Below are 19,592 nucleotides of genomic sequence, written 5' to 3' on the forward strand. Positions count from 1 at the left end.
GATGATCTTTTCCAGATCCCACCATTTACCTGCAAATTTCATGATTTCCTTGTTTTTCATTGCTGAGTAATATTCCATTGTGTAGATATACCACAATTTGTGCATCCATTCCTCCACTGAGGGGCATCTGGGCTGTTTCCAGCTTCTGGCTATTACAAATAAGGCTGCTATAAACATGGTTGAGCAAATGTCCTTTTTGTGTACTTGAGCCTCTTTTGGGTATGTGCCTAGGAGTGGTATGGCTGGATCTTGAGGAAGCACTATTCCTAATTGTCTGGAAAAGTGTCAGATTGATTTTCAGAGCGGTTGTACAAGTTTACATTCCCACCAGCAGTGGAGGAGGGTTCCCCTTTCTCCACAGCCTCCCCAGCATGTGTTGTCTCTGGAATTTTTGACCCTATTTCTTAAAGAGCCCAGGACGTCCTGCCCAGGGACGGCCCTGCCATGGGCTGGGCTCGAGCTCGGCAATCACTGGTTAAGAAATGCCCTACAGGCTTTGGGGGCTTTTGTTGTTGTTGTTGTTTTTATTGAGGCTATCTCCTCACAGATGACTTTAGCTTGTGTCAAGTTTATATAAAACTCTCCAGGACAATTGACTCCTTTTCAACTTAACACACAAACGCATTATCATTAAGTCTTTCCTTTGTCATTTGTCCCCAAGATCTCACATTAAAAAACATAACTTTAAAAGTCCCAAGTCTTTGCAAATTCAAACACATTAAAAGTTTCAGTCTCTCTAAAACATCCAATCTCTTTAAAAATCCAAAAAGTCTCTTTTAAAAGTTCAAAGCCTTTCAGCTATGGGCTCTTATAAAAAAATAATAATAAATTAATTTAAATACTTTCTTCAAAGGGGAAGAACCAGGGCACAGTCACAGTCGTGATAAAGCAAAACCAAACTCCAACAGAGAAATTAGGCAGTATTCAATTATCTGGGATTCAATCACAATCTTCTGGGCTCCTCCAAGGGGCTTAGATCACGTCTCCAACACCCCCTCTCCAGCACAAAGCTTGTGTTCTAGGCTCTGGCTGGCTCCACTCCATTGCTGCTGTCCTGGGTGGTCATCCCATGGTACTGGGATCTCCAAAACTTGCTGGGGTCTTCAGCTGCACCTGGGCCTGGTAGACTCTTTGCTTGCCTCGGAAACTCCACAGGCCAGGCTTCCATCTTCTGCACTGCTCTCAACATTCTTATCTTTAAAGCTCTGATAGAACAGCCCACTGAGCTCTCAACACTCAATGACTCCTCTAGCTCAGAGTTTCAAAGTCCTTCCACAACATTTCCTCACATGGTTATCTCTGTCACAGCAGAGTTGGTACCCGCTATCTTGGTACCAACTTAGTTGAGGTTTCCTCCTTTCTTTGTGTTGGCATAAAACCAGCCAGCACACCAAGTTTTATAATGGTTGTTGTCCCCTCCAATACTCGTGGTACTTAAGCCTGGGAGGCCCAAGGCTGGTGGTCCATCCGGGAGGCACTTCTTGCAGATGCGGGCCCTGCCGTCATTAGATAGCCCAGGCCATCAGCTGGTGAGGACATGCTTGGTTCTTTCCTCTTTCCCTTATGAAGTGGTGATCTTGTTGGATGGGGACTCAATGCTTTTATGGTTGTATTTAAACCTTAATCACTCTCAAAAGGCCCCAAATTTCATAGATTAATATTTCACAGTAGTGACGAGATGGCAGCATGACTTACAAGGGGATACCCCACAGCAGGATATTTTGGTGCATGTACCCAGAACATCCCCACCCTCCACGTCTTTCCTTCTCAAGCTAAGACAGGAGACCCATACCCACATCTTGCCTCCTTAGCCAGGGGATGTGAAAAGGCAGGCTCTTCTGATTGGCAAGCTTAGGGCATGTCACACCCTTGGGCCAATTACCATGACCACGAAATAGGGGATTCTCTACCGAACTGCCTCAGCTGTCCATCTGTAAGTACAGATGGAAGCTTCCTCCCACACAAGGCTGGGGGATGGGCTTAGGATGGACTGGGGATGCTGGCACCCTCCTACCACACCGCTAAAACAAAGAGATTGGTCTTGTGGTCTTACAGAAGAGAATTGATACCTGCCAGAAGCACAACTAGGAAGGTGGTTTTCCAGACATTTGTCCTTTTTGAGGACTTTGGCTTCCTTAAAGAGAAAGAGCTTAGATCTTAGGTACTTAGGTACTTGTATTTCCAGGGCTGTGCTCCTATGCCTGGGAGTTAAGTCACTTTCTGAGGCTAAGGCCTTTCTGAGGCTCTCTATCTCACTTGGTCAGTGGAGAAAACCACCTGCACCAGGCTGTTGTAAGGTCAAATGAAAGCAGATATGTGAGGAGGCTCTGCCAGCTAGGGATGGCAGCAGGGATGGGGCAGCTCTCCTGGGCACTCATGATGGGCAACATGGGTGCCTGTCTGCTGGAGCAGGCTGGAGAGGAACCCCACTTTTTTGTAGATTCTCTAGAGGGCTTCTATATCCCAGCTAGTTCCCAAATCATTGAGATCTTTAATAAATCATTTAGATTTATAAAAGCTTTAAAGCATAGTAACTCTGGCAGGTATCAACCCTGTAAGCTATTTTGTTATTTTCCAGCTACACACCCCAAGTTACTTGATATAATTGCGTGTGTTCCATCAAGCCAGCCCTCATGGCCATGTGCTCATGGTCCACACTGCCCCATGGTGACTTCCTTCTTTTCAGCTTCTTTCCTCCTCTCTCCTGCCTCGTGGTCCCCATGTTGACCCCAGGCCCAGGAACCTAAGCTCTGCCTACCTCTCTTCTGCCCAGTTATAGGCTTCTAGCTATTTTATTAACCAATCAATTTTAAATTAGGAAACAAGACTTATACAACGTCACTTGGTATACATGAGAAAGTGCTCATTTGGAGAGCAACCAGATCTTGAGGGCCAGTACTTAGAATTTGAATACACAGCACCATTCCAACCCCCAATACCACCTACCTGCGAAAAGACTTTAAAGTGACAGACTGGCAGAGACCAGAAATGCATGGAGACATTCAGCATTTATATCTGCCATTTAATTCTTATTCTATTGCTTTGACTGAATCGGTCTCATCCTTGCAATTAGATCACAGCATCCCGTGGTCAATATTGCTACCCTAATGCTTTTAATAGCTCCCCAAATCCCTCACTGTAATACTTTGCACACAGCAGGTGAAGGTGTGGGGATTTAACTATTTATATGGCCAAGATTTGACATACGCAGCAGTTCCAACCACGGGACAATACAAGAATCAGAGAGGTAAATAGAAGAGAGCCCTCCTGTTAATTGCATGGAGTGAGCTCTCCCAGCTCTGCTGATCACCTGGCTTTTGGACTTTCCTGTGAGTTAGATCAGCCCAGGCAAGTTACCATTTTTCCTTTACTTTTGGCAATTATCCCCACAGAGCTGAAACGAGCAGTATGCCCTCTCCAGGCTTGTTCTCCAGGCTCTGTCCCTTTCTCTTTGCCCTGACCTTCCCTGTCACCGCTTCCTGCATCAAGCCCTCCTCCAGCTGTCTTGCCTTGCAAATGTCTCCTTGTCCTCTCTCCATCGGCTCACATGTAGCTCTTCAAGCAGCTTCTTGCAGACCTGGGACTCTATCTGTGGGGCTTGCTAGAATGTTTTTGACACTGGCATTCCTTGTTTTGTAAATACTTCTCTCCTTTTGTCTTCATGTAGTATTTTCTCTCTTTCTGGATTTTTGGAGTGCTTGTATCCAGTTGTCCCCCTTTTGGCAAAAGGAAGAGCCAAAATGACACACACTCACTGTGATAACAAGATCTCAATGTAAACTAGACCCTATGTTCAAGTGAAGTCCTATTGTGAGGACGTGGGAACTCAGAACTCATGGGACTGAAAACTGTTTGGTTTTCAGGTAGAGACAGCATGCACCATTCAACACAACTGAGCACAACATGTGTTCACTGGCTGTGTGTGTTCAGTGGAGGAGACACACCTTGACAGAACAGCTTGGGGCAGTGTGACCTGCTGCCACACAGGCTCCAGGCACTGGACATGGCTGCTCTTCTTGCTTCTGAGTGGGCTCTGCAGGCTGGTCCAGCTGTCACATCCTCTTAGCTGGAGGATCAGTGCACATGGGGACACTGGGGCTTACTAAAGGCCTGTCATGTCTACAGTGCCATTGCTGTCCCAAGCCAGAACCAAGCTTGCGTCTCCAGCAGCGAGATGTAGCTCCTGCCTCTGCTTTCATGCAATAGCCCACTTGACAGCACAGCCCTCCCATAGCACCAGGCCTGTGTGGAGCTCCATTCATTCTTTCCTGATGAGCTCAGTGCTGCCTGTGTCCTTCCCAGGGTGTAAGAAACTCTAAGCTCAGTCAGGATCACAGTTCATTCATCCGCTCCCACGGCTCCAGTTGCTAAAAGCTGCCCTTATTAGCAACCAAAGGGGAAAGTCCATCCTGCTATCAGGAGGGTGGAGCTGCGAGCCCCCACCCCACCCCAAGTGCAGGGATGTGCTTCATGAAAAGTTGCCAGTGGTTTCTGCTGGCCTCAAGCTCTGGGATTCAAGCCAGGGGCTAAGTGTCAATAACCTATTGTCCTGGCTAGTTTTATGTCAACTTGCCATAAGCTAGAGTTATCTGAAAGGGAGAAACCTCAGATTGAGAAGATGCCTCCATAAAATCCTGCTGGAGGGCATTTTCTTAATTAGTAGCTGATGGAGGAGGGTCCAGACCATTGTGGGTAGGGCCGTCCTTTGGGCTGGTGGTTCTGGGTTTCATATGAAAGCAGGCTGAACAAACCATGAAAAACAAGCCAGTGAGCAGCACCCCTCCATGGCCTCTGCATCAGCTCCTGCCTCCAGGTTCCTCCCTGCTTGAGTTCCTGTCCTGACTTCCTTTGATGATGACCTGTGATGTGGAAGTGTAAGCTTTCTCCCCAAGCTGTTTTGGTCATGGTGTTTCACCACAGCAATAGACATCTAACTGTGACACTTTGGGAGGGTCAGATTTGGGTAACTCAGAAATACTGAAGCACAGCCCTAACAAAAGCAAGAGTTGGAAACCATTTCTTTCAAGTGTGGGCGAGGGGCTGACGGCTGCTGCTGAGCCACATGCCTCCCTTCCTTACTGACATCCCACAACAGGAGAAGCTGAAGCTCCTGCCCAGTCACCTTCCGTGATCCAGTGATCTGGTGGTCCTCAGCATAGGAGCCGCCAGAAATCTCATCTTTAGAGGGCTGAGACACAGGGCAAGCCATTGCTTTAAAAGCCTCCTCACTGAACTAGGCCAAAGCCCGGCACATCTCCAGCTACCTGACCATCCTTGCTATCCTCCAGTGGGACTGGTCCAGGCACTCTGTGGTAGCTGCTTTCTGGCTGTTGTTGGGCCAGTCTTACCTAGTATAGTTATGGCTTTCCATGACGTTTCCATGGCTTTGGACTATGCTTTGGAGAGACTGTCCACTTCCCTAATGTTCCCACTAGAAGATTTCATCTGTCACGTGCAGCAGTGATTTCTTCCCATCTCACGTCTTAGTCCCTGAGACTCAGATGACCACTCACTCACACAGGGCAGCTGCTGGGTGGCAACAGGAACACAGCAGGGCTTCAGCAGGCTTGATGCTCAGACTCCCAAGAAACTCCTGGCTTGGAAACTCAGGGGGAAAAAGTACCTCAGGCTTAGGGAAAAGTGCGCAGGATGCAGTGTTTCCGTCCACGCCAAAGGCAGGGCCCTAGGGAGATGCCGAGGGCAGCATATCTTTGGTCGGCTACTCAGCTGGCTTGAAAGTCTCCATTGTCACAGCCAGAAGAAGGGGCTGCACAAATGGCCCTGTCCAGTTCTCAAGGCTGTTACTTCTTGTTCACAGTCCCTTGATGCAGGTGCAGGCTGATGCCGATGGCAGAACTGGCGCCACGTAGAGCCCTTCGGCTGAGATGACCTCTACCCTGTGTGTGCTTCAGTTTAGGACATTAGCGCTTTCGTCCCTGCTGTGATTTGTTCTGTCTGTCCCTGTGTGATGACTTGTCCCTGGCCGTTAGTAACAGCTCGCAGGGCAGCAGAAGCGAGAGCAGCAGCCCTAATTCCACCCACCTTCGTGGAGCCTGCTCCTGCATCCCTCGAGGAGCTGTGGGCGGGCCCTTGTTCTGACACACCCCCGGAGTCTTCCTTCACTCTGCCCCTGTACGGACTTAGCTTTTATTTCTGCTCCCTCCTTTCCTTTATCCAGTTTCCATACTCACTTATCTACATTATAGGTATATTTTTTTCATATTTTGAGAATGATTTTGTTCATTGTAAAGAAATTAGGAAATGTAGATCATCAAGGGAAAAAAAAAATGTTATGTTTAAGTCAACATGCCACCACCTGGAGATAATCTGTGAACACAATGGAACAACTCATTCCAAGACTCATTAGGCACCTTTTTGGTGTCACGTTTACATATCTTTATCCTTTGTTTTTGAGACAGGATCTCACTATGTAAACTAAGCTGGCCTTGAACTCATAGTTGCCATCCTGCCTGGAGCTTCCATTGCTGGGAAGGCAGAGGTACCATTGTGCCCAGACCATGTATCCAATTTTAAATTTATACCCATTTTTAAGTTTATATTATTCACTTACTTATTAGAAATGGCACACACACACACACACACACACACACACACACACACACACACACTGTATCACTTATTGGCCGCTCAGCTAAGATCTAGTGTAGCATCTGTTTATGTCAGTTTACGATCCAATACATTCTTTACCTAAAGATAATATAGTAAATGGATTCTTAGAGCTGAGGCTGGACTAGGAATTACTTCCCCCACTCCACACTTTGGCCTGGTATATCCAAGAATGGTGCACTTCTTCCGGACACTTGAAAACTTCCATGCTGGTCACGGCTGCCCATGCCTCTAAATTCAGCAGAAGCCAGCACAGGGCTGTGAGTTTGAAACACAGCGATCCTGTCTTGAAAACCACAAACAAATAAAAAGCTATTTTATAGCCATAACAGCACTGAATCTGATTACTTAACCAGGAACTTATCACTGGTCAGTTTATTTTCAAATTTTTTGCTTTTGGAAGCAATGTCATTGTGGATATCTGTGGTTAGATATATATTTTTTTTTAATTCAAGTCTCATTCTTTCTTAGGATGAATGCTAAAAGTGAAATAATTAGTTCAAAAGAATATACACATGCCCTCAGAGAACAGAAGAGGGTGTCAGCTCCTCTGGAACTGGACCACAGGCAATTCTTAGTCCCAGCGCTGATGCTGGAAACCCAACCTGGATTTTCGAGAGCAGAACAAACTTTTTTCTTACTGTTTTCTTCTTTTTCTCCTCCTCCTCCTCCTCCTCCTCCTCCTCCTCCTCCTCCTCCTCCTCCTCCTCCTCCTTTCTCTTTCTTTTTTCCCTCCCTTCCTCTCTCCCTTCCTTCCTCCTTCTCTTTGCAGTATGCATTCTTAACTGCTGAGCTGTCCCTCCATCCCCTTGATACTGTTTTTAACTCCACACAGTGAAATCAGAGCTAAGAGTTTGGGATTTAGGTCAGTGGCGTGGTGCTTGCCTAGTGTCACAGGGCCTGGGTTTGATCCCCAACCCCACAAAACCAAAACCAAAACCACATGCATACCTAGACACATGAAGCCAGATGTTACAGAGAATCCTGAATATTTTCCCCACTTTCTCTTCCATCTTCAATCCATTCCTTCAACTTGTTTTAGGAGCAGAGCCAAGACATTCTGCCAGAAAGAATCATTTCTGGTTTTTATCCCACTCCACCCTTGAGGCAACAAGCACTAGTTATTTAAAAATGGGAGAGAGAGAAAAGGGTTATACTGTGTTAGCATTATCCAGGGTTGGTGCTCATTTGACCTTGTCTCCCTGGGGCTCAGGACTAGCTATTTCTGCCCTGGGTTCCCGCAACCACTCTCCAACCACCTCTTTGTCTTTCTTTCTCCCCACCTCTGGGGTGGCATGTACATTGTAAAGCTATTTCTGGCCTTGCCAGCCCAATGAGAAACTGATCAAATTATACTTATGCCATGGTCCCTGAGGAGTGCCATGCTTGTTAATCTCTGGGGCTTTTATTTTCTTCTCTCCTCACTTCTGCCCACGGTTGTTTTAGTTTTTGGTTTTTGTTTTAGAACATGAGCCACATAAGTGTTTGGAGCGCTTGTTTTTAAAACTACTTTATTTGGGGTGTTTAAGCCTCACCTCCCTTCCAACCTCCCAATCCTATGTAGGAGAGAGGGTTAGTGGGGAGAAGAGGCCCAGACCCCTTTACTTCTCCTGGCTGTTTGGGGCCTGGGGGTTCTTTTAGGGCTCTATGCCAATCTCCGTCAACCGTCAACCGCAGAAGCAGCCAGGAGCCTCCTCCACGCTGGCTGCTGTACCCTGAGGCGTTTCTCTCCTTCTGTCTGCTCCAAAACACTACACCTCTCTGGTCTGTCCAAACTGCTACAGCCACAGGCCAACACCACATGCTGCATCACAGGCCACACCTTCTCTTTCTCGGTTCTCATATTTACAGAGTCCTAGGCCACACCCCTCTCCGTGCAGCATGAGGCAGGCTATTACCAGCTGCCAAAAGCCAGGCCCCACAGGTGTGGACAAACCAACTAAAACCCCACACTTGGGATGAAAACAAAAACATATTTACATACCATAACTGAGCTTACAAAGAAACCAGAACTTGCATTTCAGGCGTTTCCTGCCCCTGCACACTTCCCCGAGCCCCTTTTTCTGTATTTAAGAAGAATACCCTTTACCTGTTTTAGTCAGAAGTTATCTGGTTACAAAGGAGTTCTCTCGGTGAATCTTTGTATTTCCTCCTTTGTGAATTGTCTTCTGTTAATTTTCCTATTGGGTGTTTGCTGTTTTGTTTTGTTTTTAATTGCTATCTATGTTTATTCAATAGCGTTGTGCTTGCATCATTGAGTTGCTGGGACTACTTTTTCAGACTCAAACAACAGATAATTACCTCCATAGGTAATTAAAGAGTCAGCATGTTTTCTAACACTAAGGGCCCAGCTCAGCAAGTCACTACTCACCAGCAGACCAACCAGCAGGGCAGGCAGGCTGGAGGAATGCTGATGAAGGGGTGCTGAGCGAGGGACAGGAGCCTGCAGGCGGTGGGGACCCCGGCAGGGCTACAGAGAGAAACACGGTGCTGGCTAGTTTATGTGGGCTTAACACAAGCCAGAGTCCTCTGAAAGGAGGGAGCGGCAACTGAGGAAATGTCCCTAAGGTCCTGCTGTAGGGCATTTCTTAAGTGATCGATGGGGGATGACCCACCATGGCAGGTGGGACCATCCCTGGTCCTGGGTTCTCTAAGAAAGCAAGCTGAGCAAGCCATGAGGAGCAAGCAAGTAAGCAGCACCCCTCCAGGGCCGCTGCACCAGCTCCTGCCTCAAGGTTCCTGCCCTGTTTAAGTTCCTGTCCTGACTTCCCTCAGTGATGGGAGTGTAAGCCAATTAAATTCTTTCCTCCCCAAGTGGCTTTGGTCATGGCATTTCATTGCAGGAATAGACACCCTCACTGAGACACACCTTTTGTGTGAGTCACCTCCTCTCCAGGTTACACCTGGGGCAGCTGAGACAGATAGCCCTGCACTTTCTTTGCTTTTTAGGTATAAGATTTTGCAAGCCCAGATCTGGAAGTTTCTATCACCTCACTGATTCATGTGTTTATTTGTAGAAGGCAAATAATGCCTTAAAATAAACCAAACCTTGGTGAAAATGAAATGCCCGCCTCCCCCACTCCCACCTTTAATGTTTTTCAGCATGAAGGCCCTGGACCTGGTGACTATAACTTGAAGCCACCTGTGACAAGCTCTGTTACTTCTTGTTTTCGATCTAAAGTTCCCCGATTCTTGCCTGTCACTTCAGTAAGTATTCTAAAAGACACAGCTGCAGAGGGGGAGGTCTTGGGATTCCACATGTATGGGTGGGGCAGGGTAGGTAGAGGAGGGACCAGTAAGGTACACCGGTGTTCTGAGTTGTGTAGATGCAGTGACCATGTACAGTAGCTGTGTCTGGAAGCTTCTGACTTAGGACACCCTGGGCTCCAAGACTACAGTAGCTGCATTAAACAGCCATGGGTGCCCTGACCTGGCTATTTGAAGCGGATGCCGTGGATGGATTGACATTGATGTGACCAATGTAGGAGCCACTGCCAGCCATCCAGAACTGCCACTTTGAGTATGTATGTGTGGCTTCTGGAAGCCTAAAAAAGTAAAAGGTTGAAATAGAAAGATTGTTACTAAAGTAGATAGGACCATTGCCAGGAAATGGAGTTGACCAATTTTGAGCTGGGCGTGGTAGTGCATGACTTTAATCCTCCTAGCACCTGGGAGGTAGAGGGGTAGATCCTAGCCTGGTGTGTGTGTGTGTGCATGTATGCATGTATGTGTGTGTGTGTGTGCATGTATATATGTATGTATGTATATGTATATATGTATGTATATATTTTCTTTCTTTCTTTTTTAAGGAGAGAAGGCTCTATGCTTAGAAGCATAAACTGCTCTTCTGAAGGACCTAAGTTCCCAAGCCTTCACATAGTGGTTCACAATAATCTCTTTCTTCAGTTTCAGGACATCAGACACCCTTGTCTGGACTCCTCAGGCACTAGGAATGTACAGGGTGCACTGACATACCTGGAGACAAACACATGAAAAGAAATTATTATTATTATTTGTAGTTGAAGAAAGGTTTTTTATTGAGGGTGAGGAAACACACATGACATCAGGCACACAGAGAAAAAGACCTTCTGCAATACGGGAGGGGGACCACTCAGGAAGCTGGGAAAATCCGGTCTCATTCCGAGGGCTAGGGTTTTTAAACCTTTGAAGAGTTTTCCTCCACTTATTTAGGATTGTCAGTTTGAAGTAAGACAGGATGGTTGATTGGCCCACACTGTTTTGTACCCTTTGGGGTCCAGCTTTGAATCTGCTGAGCCAGTCCATTCGCAGGGCCTGCTGCTAGAGGGAGGCCTGTGTTTTAAGCACCCAGGTCCAGAGGGTGAGGAAGAAGCTGGACATCTCGGAAAGTTTGTCACTGTTATTACCTAGCTCTGGCTCCTCTCTCTGTCTATCTGGGAGCCTAGCTCATTCCTCCCCTCTCAGAGGTCACTCTAAGTGCTGCTAAGGCTTGGGGGCCTCAACTGCTCTTAACTGTTCTTGAGCTGACAAAGGGTCACCAAGCCCGTGGCAGTCAGATTGCTGGTCCTTGGATATTAGCTACCATCCTCCGGGCTCTAGATGTCTTAAAGGCAAAGGCCCCTCGAGAGGTAGCCAGGACTCTTCCCCAGGATGGGACAGTCTAGGTGTACCAGAGCAGCTCTTTTGCTTCAGAATCAGCTATCCTGTTTTCCTTTGCTATTTATTGGGTCATCCTCACCTCATGCTCTGGACAGTGGGTCACAGCCACTTGGGTGGGTAAAAGAACCACATCCAGAAACCTAGGGATTTCTTGGGAATGTTTTACAAGGGTTCCAACTGCACTTGGGAGGCCTCTTCGCTTCCAGATAGCATAGAGGACATGGAGGGCAAGGAAGGCATATTTGGAGTCTGTGTAAATATTAATTCCGTCTCCTTGGAGTTCTAGAGCCTGAATGAAAGCTAGGAGCTCAGCTAACTGAGAGCTTTAGTTTCCAGGTCTTAGTCCCGATTCCAGTACCTCAGAGCGAGTGACATGCATATCCCGCAGGTCAGATTCCTTCCTTTAACAAAGAACACCTATCTGTACGGAGGGCCAAGGCAGGCTTTGCCAAGAGTTGACCTGAGAGATTGGGACGAAGCGCATACCTCTCTATGAGGACCCCTCACAAGAGCAGACAGGCTCCTCTTCCTCTTCTGGCCATAGGGGTCTAAGAGCAGCAACTGCATAGGCACCCTCCGCCACCCACTCTAATTCTTTGCTTAGGTATCCTGCAGGCTGAGGAGAGGTCGTCACCCTCAAAGCTGTGCCCTGCCTCTCAGTTACGGACGCGTGAAGTCTGGGCTGCGCGGGTGACCCTAGGGCAAGGGCTGTAGCCTTCCGAGTGGTGGCTGCACAGCTGCGGAGGGACCGTTACTTGGAGGCATGACGGGGACACTCAGTGCAATCACAGGTGGACAGTGGCTGGAGGATTCTCATACTCTGGTGGCATCAGTGCTCTCCGAATCAGACTGGGCCACACCGGGTCTCCAGGGCAGACCGTTCTCGAGAAGACTGAATCATGATAACCAAGCTCCGAGACAACAGAGAAAATTACTAGAAAGTTCTGTGTCCACCAAGTAGGGGCTGGAGTCTGGATCACCTGGTGATGGTGAAATTAAGGCTGGAGGATCCTCGTGGTTATTTTCCAGGTGATGGAGCCACGGCCGTCAGCCTTTGGAGGGGTGGTTTCGTGTGTGTACCACCCATAATCTCTTGCCTTGTGGGCTAGCCCTGCCCACTCACGTTGCATCTCCACTAATAGCACTAATAAAGGCTTCCGCTTCCCTTGACGAGTGGCCAGGACTTGATTAGATTTCTAGGCTGCTCCCTTGCTTTTGGCCAAGCAAACATCCTGCCTTTAAAAGCAGCTTTTGTGGGCAGCTGATGTCATCTTCCAGGCTGGCTGCTCTGTTCCATGTTCAGGGTGATGCTGTGTCCACCCACTGTCTCCTGGAGAGAGAAAATGAACAGCAAGTAAGGACAGGCATGACCAGGCATGAGAACAGTGAATGACAGTGATGGAGCCAGCATGCTGGGGGCTTGGGCTCCTCTCCCAGGCAAAATCACTGCACAGAATGGTGGCTTGGAGTCATACTGGGTACGGGCACTCAAACCCAGGCTTGCTGGATCCTGAAACCCTTGTCATCATTGTTGTCCTCTTCTGCATTCTTTCTGTTTGTGTGTGTTTGTGTTTGTGTGTGTGTGTGTGTGTATGTGTGTGTGTGTAGGCAGAGAAGGATATTGGGTGCCCATTTCTATAATTTCTTACTTTATTTCTTTGAAGCAGGATCTCTCCCTGAGCACAGAGCTCAGCTTACTCAGCTAAGAAGGCAGCCAGCAAGCCCCGGAAGTCCCCCTGCCTCTAGAGTTACGAGCACATCCAAGCTCATGATTGCCTTGTTCCATGGCTGCTGGGATCTCAGCCGAGGCCCTCATGGTTGCAAGCACGTGCTCTTGACTACTGAGCTTCCTCTGAAGTCCTGTTCCTCCTCATTTTTTTTTTTAAAAAGACATGATCTGTCTGTACAGTCCAGTTTGGTCTTGAACTCCTCATCTTCCTGCTCCCTCCTAAATGGTATCATTACAAGTGTGTACCATGCCCAGACAACCCCTGCCCTCAGCCACCACACTGGGCTTTCACGAATGTACATGCCTCCTCATCCCGGGGAGCAGTGACCAGGAGCTCAAGTCTGAGTCTGAGGAAAGAGCATTCATTTCTGCTTTAAAGAGCCTGTGACAAAACACTTTGCTCAAGAATTTCAACAAAACAAATACATGTTTAAAAACGAGCACTCAGGCCAGGCAGTTGTGGCCCACACCTCTAATCCCAACACTTGGGAGGCAGAGGCAGAGGCAGAGGCAGGCAGACTTCTGTGAGTTTGAGGCCAGCCTAATCTACAGAGTGAGTTCCAGGACAGCCAAGGCTACACAGAAAAACCCTGTCTAGAAACCAAACCAAACCAAACAAAAAGAGCAGCCAGGCTCACTTGGTCACGCTAAGAGCCCTAGCTGTTCTTGCAAAAGACTCATGTCAGGAGGCTCACAAGCGGACCCATTTGCATACTCCCCCCCCCACACAACTGAGAGAAGTTAATTGTGAGAGCTCTTGGAATCCACCGAGGGGCTGGGACACACCTCCTCGTCCCATGCTGCCAGTGCTGGGCACATGGGAAGCAGAATCCAGTCTCTCCAGACACCTGCTGATAGACCAGGGGCAGCAGGCAGGAGAAAGATGGCACCCTCTGTGGCTAGAACTGCCTGGGCCAGTGCCACTGGGAGAAATCGTGTTTCGAGGTGTCAGGAGAGAGTAGCCATGCCCTCATCCGCAGCACATGTCTGTGGTCACTGGCTGTCCTGCCCTTGCCTTGGCACCTCCCAGCCTCATGGTGACTCCCAAAAGGAGCCTGTATAGTTCCCAAAACACTGTCCATACCTCTGTGAAGGGAAGGGGTCAGCCGCCCCTCAGCCAGCGGCCGGACCCAGGAACTTAGAGTGTCAGCCTCATCAGACCCTTTCTTTTTCTGTCTATTTCAGAAAACACCGGGTCCAGGAGCATACACAGCTTCGAGACAGTACCCCAAGCAGTCCCCAACCGTCGCCAGAATGGGTAGAGAACATAGCCTCTTTTTCAATAATACAATTGGCTTTTAAAATAAATTAATATTGGTGCCAAGCAACTTTGAGTTTTAGCAAGTTCTTCTGTTTAGAAAATGATCTTGCCTGCTTCCTGTGGGGCTTGACCACAAAGCAAGAGCAGTTGCCTGGGTGACCATCCTGGATGGCCCTAGTCTGGACAATCAGTCGCTCTGCTTAATCCACGGGTGCAGTTGTCCCAGAGACTGGCCTGGGCCGGGCCTGACGGCAGTGTGTCCAGGCCATGTGTCCAGGCTATGTGCTGCATGGCCTTGGTTTCTCCAGCTCCACCGCACTAACGTTAGAGGACCTCCAGGTCCCCTTGAAGACACCTATGGGGCAGCTGCATCAAGCCACAGGTAGAGCTGACAAGCTCCCAAACGGTAGTATGACTCAACCTGTATACAGCCACACAACAGATAACAATGGGGTCGGTGATGAATGCATATGACAGTGGGTCCTGGAGAATACACAGGAGCAGAAAAACCTCTTTGCCTAATGACATTGTAGTGCAAGTTTGTGGTGACACCAATATAAGCAAAGCCATTACCCTGTCTGTCGTGTGAAAGCATGACACTGTCCTACAAGACTGTTCTCCCAGCCAAACTGTCGCCACCTCCGCCATCTGCAAGAGATCATCATGCCAAGGCTGGCTGGCTGTTGATGTTCCCTCAGAAGATGGGCCTGGTAATGGGATTCTCCCCCAAGTATCCAGCCACGCCACCCAACCTGTTAGATGCAATTCCATCCTACTGGTCCATGGCCTCAGTGAGCTTAGAGGAATACAGGCTGGAAAAGACTGGGCGGTCATTGCTGTGCAGCCATGTGGGAGCCATCACCCGTGCCGGCTGCAGACTTCCCCGTGCGGCTGCCTTAAGGCCATCCATACTCCTCTTGTCCATCAATCCTCACTGATTATTCTGTGAGTGACCCTAGTAAACTCATCCGTTTCCCACGGAAAACTTTAGAATTATACCTTAGTGTGTCGCTGGGACCTCAGGAGGGGAGGGGTAGACGTTGTGTGATCCTCAGGAAGGAATTTTAGCCATAGCTGCACTATAGCTATCGGACAGAGCAAAATACACGAAAACGGATGGCTGTATCACTGGTTTACGTACTGTGCAATGGCTTTACCCCCTTCTCTTGCCATGTATCATTTGCTGTATGTTTAACCTGTGTGTGTGCAACTGTGTGTGTTGGGAGTCACACACAGGCCCGTGTATACAACAAGCATGCGTTTTACCACCAAGCCTCAACTTGGCTCATTTATCATTAGAGTATATGCCTTTTACTTATTAAAAACAAAACAAAACAGTAAGTCCACAGGAAAATAGTATATTATGGGATAGGCTCAGCAGGTTAAAGTGCCAGAACCTGTGTAAAAGCTGAGCATGGCAGTAAGCATACGATCCTAGGGCTGGGGCAGAGGGCAAGAGGCAGGACAGGCAGATCCAGTTAGTCTAGCTGAAATGGTGACCTCCAGATTCAGCGAGAAACTGTGTCTCAAAAAATACTGGGTAGAATGATAGAGGAAGATTCTCAAAGCTGACCTACTGGGCCCCACATGCAGGCATGGGCCAGTGTCTCTACACACTGGCATGCACACATGCATAAACACAGATATACACCCTAGTACACTCTCAGACCTGTCAGCAACCCCAGGCACCTCATGTTCACTCTTGATTGCATCATTTTCCTGTGCTTGATTTAATGTCATCTTTTATTCATCAGTTCTAGAAGCATAAGCCATACCAATTACATAGGTATGCCATAAATATGCATACATATATATCATATAACATACAACATTTAGCTTTATGTTTGCCTATAGTAGCCAAAACCTGTATGTCCCCACTAAGCGCCCATGACTGTATTTCTGATTCCTGGTCCTTGAGTATCTACTGTATGCCGGGGGCTGTGCCTGGCTGAGGGGCTTGAGACAAAGATGAAGGGTCATGGGATTGTTTGGCAGGGAAACAAGGCCTGAGGAGGAGTCTAGGAAGCTGGGGGACCAGTGCCAGGATGCTCCAGCAGACCTGGAGGTCTGAGGCTCTGAGACTGTCCTCACGCAGGTGACAGCTCTAACGTGAAGACCACCTCTAGTCTTTGAAACATGCAGATCTTTGCTGGTGTCCAGAAGAGGGCTGTGACCTGCCACATGTGTTCAGTGGAGGGAGAAGGCAGAGGAGACAAGCCCCGACACATGCAAATGGAAGCCTGGCTAGTGCCCAAGGGACCCAGGAGGCTGAGATGAGCAGGGAGGAAAGGGGAGGCCAGTGTGGGCTGAGGACCGCCATCTGGGCAAAAGCCCAAGGCTGGGATAAACACTTGCTGAGGGAGAGGCAGAGGAAGTGTGGTCCTGCAAGAGTGGAGGGGAGAGAGGGCGTGGGAGGCAGGACAGTGAGCCTTGCACAGCACAACGTCCTTTGCCGGGAGGGTCACCAGATAGGTCTTCTGAAAGGCAGCAGGGCTCAGAGGGGACAAACAACCCAGAGTTCGGCAAATATTTTAAAGATTAATAAAACTAAAAAAAGTTTTATTTTCTCATATTTAAAAAGTGAAAAGGGCACACCCTGTCTCTGGACTTAGAAGTCCTCATAACATGTTCTATTCCTGTCTTTACCGTTGGGAAGAAACTCCCACCTACAAAACCATCCTGAGCTTGTGGAATGTAAGAGGTTTTTGTTTTTTGTTTTGGTTTGTTTTTTTCCTGCTTTGAACATAGTAACATAGAAAGGCTCAAGGTTTGTTTGTTTCTTCGTCTGTTTTTTTAAAAAATATATTTACAAGACAGGGTTTTTCTGTGTAGCCCTGGCTGTCCTGGAACTCGCTTTGTAGACCAGGCTGGCATCAAACTCAGAGAGGCGTGTGCCACCATCGCCCAGTGGTCTCAAGTTTTATTCCCCCAATGAGCCAGAGTTCCTGTGTGATTATTTCAAGAGGAGGAAAAAGAGAATGGATAGATATGGTTTGACACTGAACTTAACGAGAACCAAAAACCAACAAAACACACTCAGGAGGCAGAGGCAGACAGATATCTTAGCTCAAGGGTAACCTGTTCTAAAGAGTGAGTCTCAGGCTACACAGAGAAACCCTGTCTTTAAAAAGAAAAAAAAAATAAAAAAAGCATTGAGCTTGGTTATGACATTGGGACACTGGCACTTAGCAGCTCAGAACAATCTGTGCAATCAAATGGCATGTCTAAGAGACTGGCTTAGGATCCCACAAATCTAAGGGACTACAGACCTCCCTGGACTGGTTCCCATTCCATTTTAACCCTTCGTAAATTCTGGAGGGGTTCTCCAGGGTCTTAAGAAATCCTGCCTCCTCCCCACCATTGGCTGTGACAGGCCTTCCCCAGGTCCCTGCTCTGGTTTTCTGAAACAGCTCTCTCCCCCTTGACCCCCTCCTCTAGCTGCTCTGAGAATTTGGCTCCAACCAAAGGGAATATGTCTTCTTGGCTGCAAAATGCCTCATACTATGCCCATGTGAACTTTCCTTTTCATTAAGTAGAGGATGTCAAAAGTCACAGCACTGATGTGGACAGCCTGGCCTCATTCTCACTTTCCCATCCCTGTCCTGTCACTGTTCTCTGGACCCACAGAGAACTCCTCCTGCTCCAGTGGCTACGTGGCAGGCACAGACACAGACATTGAGGGTAAGGACCATAGGTTGCCCAAGTGCCCAGTCCTGTCTCCAGACTCATCTGTGTAATATGCTAAACGTCATTTACCTATGGCAATGTGCATGTGTGTATGAGTGTGTACATGTGTGCATGTATGTGCATGTATGTGTATGTGTGTGGTATGTGTATGTGTGTGGTGTGTGTATATGTAATATGTGTGTCTCTGTGTGTGTGTGCATGTATGTGTGTCCTTAGCTTACCCAGTCATCTGTCATTATGCACTCGGATTGCTTCCATGGTTTAGCTTCTGTGAACACAAATGTATAAATATCTTTGGGACTCAACTTTCAGTTCTTCAGGGGGAATCCCAGTAAATTGAGGATCATACAATAGTCCTATTTTTAATTTTTTTGAGGAACTACCATATTGTTTTCAACAGTAGCAGAACCATTTTCTGTTCCCACCAAGAGTGCATAAAGGGTTTACAGTTTGCCATATCCTCAGCAAAACAATTTCTGGTTTTGGTAGTAGCCATCTACTGGGCATGAGGTAGGAGTTGTGGTTTTTATCCCCCTAGACATTAATGCTGTAGGGCATCTTCTCATGAATTTACCGGGCATTAGCATGGAGTTCTCTGTTTGTGTTGGGGTTACCGCTGTGCTTTGGGGGTCCTGGGGGGTCCTGGCCCAGGGTCTTTGCATCCCAGGTGGGCTCACTCCTAACCTGTAGCCTCAGGACCTGGGCTATAGTATCTTAACAGTAAGACGCAGTTTGCAAATGCTTTCTCCTCTTCTATGAGGTGTTTTTTTACACTGTTGATAATGTCTTCTACATAATATTTTGTTTTGTGTTTTAAGTTTGTCTGTTTTTCCGAGATAAGGTTTCTCTGTGTCACAGCCCTGCCTGTCCTGGAACTTGGCCTGTAGACCAGGTTGGCCTTGAACTCATAGATCTGCTTGCCTGTGCCTCTCAAGTGCTGGGATTAAAGATGTGTGCCATCTCTACGTAAGATTTTTAAATATTCATGAAATAGTTTCTGTTCCTGTTGTCTGTGCCTTTGCTGTCACACCCAGGAAGTCATCGAATATAAGTGTTCTAAATCTTTTTTCCCTGTGTTTTCTTCTAGGATTAAAAAAAAAATTATGTCTCTGATTTTTTTTTTTTATTAATTTTGAGTATGGTTGTAGGCAAGAGTACAACCTCATTCATTTGCATATGGATATCCAGGTTTTCAAGCCATGTTTGTTAGGTCTGCCCTTTGCTACTGAATGGTCTTGGTACCCTCGTTATTCAGAGGATGGATAGGACTAGCTAGGAGCATTAGACAAACGGTAAGACAGCAAAGTTTTCAGTTTGAAAAATATATCACAGTGCGAAAGAGTATAGGGGCATAGTCTCTCCACACGCTTAGCCTCAAATGGTTCACAACAAAGCATGTGGTTTTGAAGGCGATTAGTGACTGCTTGCTAAAGTCTAAAGATGTACCTGAGAGAGGGAAGGGCTGAGTGACTGAGAAAAAGAGGGTGGAGACACTCTGCACCTGCATAGGTGCCCAGCCCACCTGCCAGGCTGTGGACCGGCCCAGACCCACAGTGGTCCGTCCAGCCAGCCTGACATCAGGGTTCTGGAGTCCCACAGCCCCACACAGTTCCCACGGGCTGTTTACACTCCCAGCCTCCTGGCATCTTA

General features: G+C 47.7%; 1 protein-coding gene and 1 pseudogene across 1 annotated transcript in view; both read left to right on the forward strand.

The window, feature by feature from the left end:
* Stpg4 (sperm-tail PG-rich repeat containing 4) overlaps nucleotides 1-14,316 on the forward strand; it is a 45,699-nt gene extending 31,383 nt beyond the window's left edge. Inside the window, exons 5-6 of the mRNA XM_060363335.1 lie at nucleotides 9,730-9,834; nucleotides 14,180-14,316. Coding sequence (XP_060219318.1) covers nucleotides 9,730-9,834; nucleotides 14,180-14,296 — 222 coding nt within the window. The 3' untranslated portion in view covers nucleotides 14,297-14,316. The remainder of the gene's footprint in view (nucleotides 1-9,729; nucleotides 9,835-14,179) is intronic.
* LOC132651723 (U2 spliceosomal RNA) lies at nucleotides 6,633-6,813 on the forward strand (annotated as a pseudogene).
* Nucleotides 14,317-19,592: the final 5,276 nt, after the last annotated feature.

Source organism: Meriones unguiculatus, chromosome 1, assembly GCF_030254825.1.
Source record: "Meriones unguiculatus strain TT.TT164.6M chromosome 1, Bangor_MerUng_6.1, whole genome shotgun sequence".
In the NCBI taxonomy this organism is placed as follows: Eukaryota; Metazoa; Chordata; class Mammalia; order Rodentia; family Muridae; genus Meriones; species Meriones unguiculatus.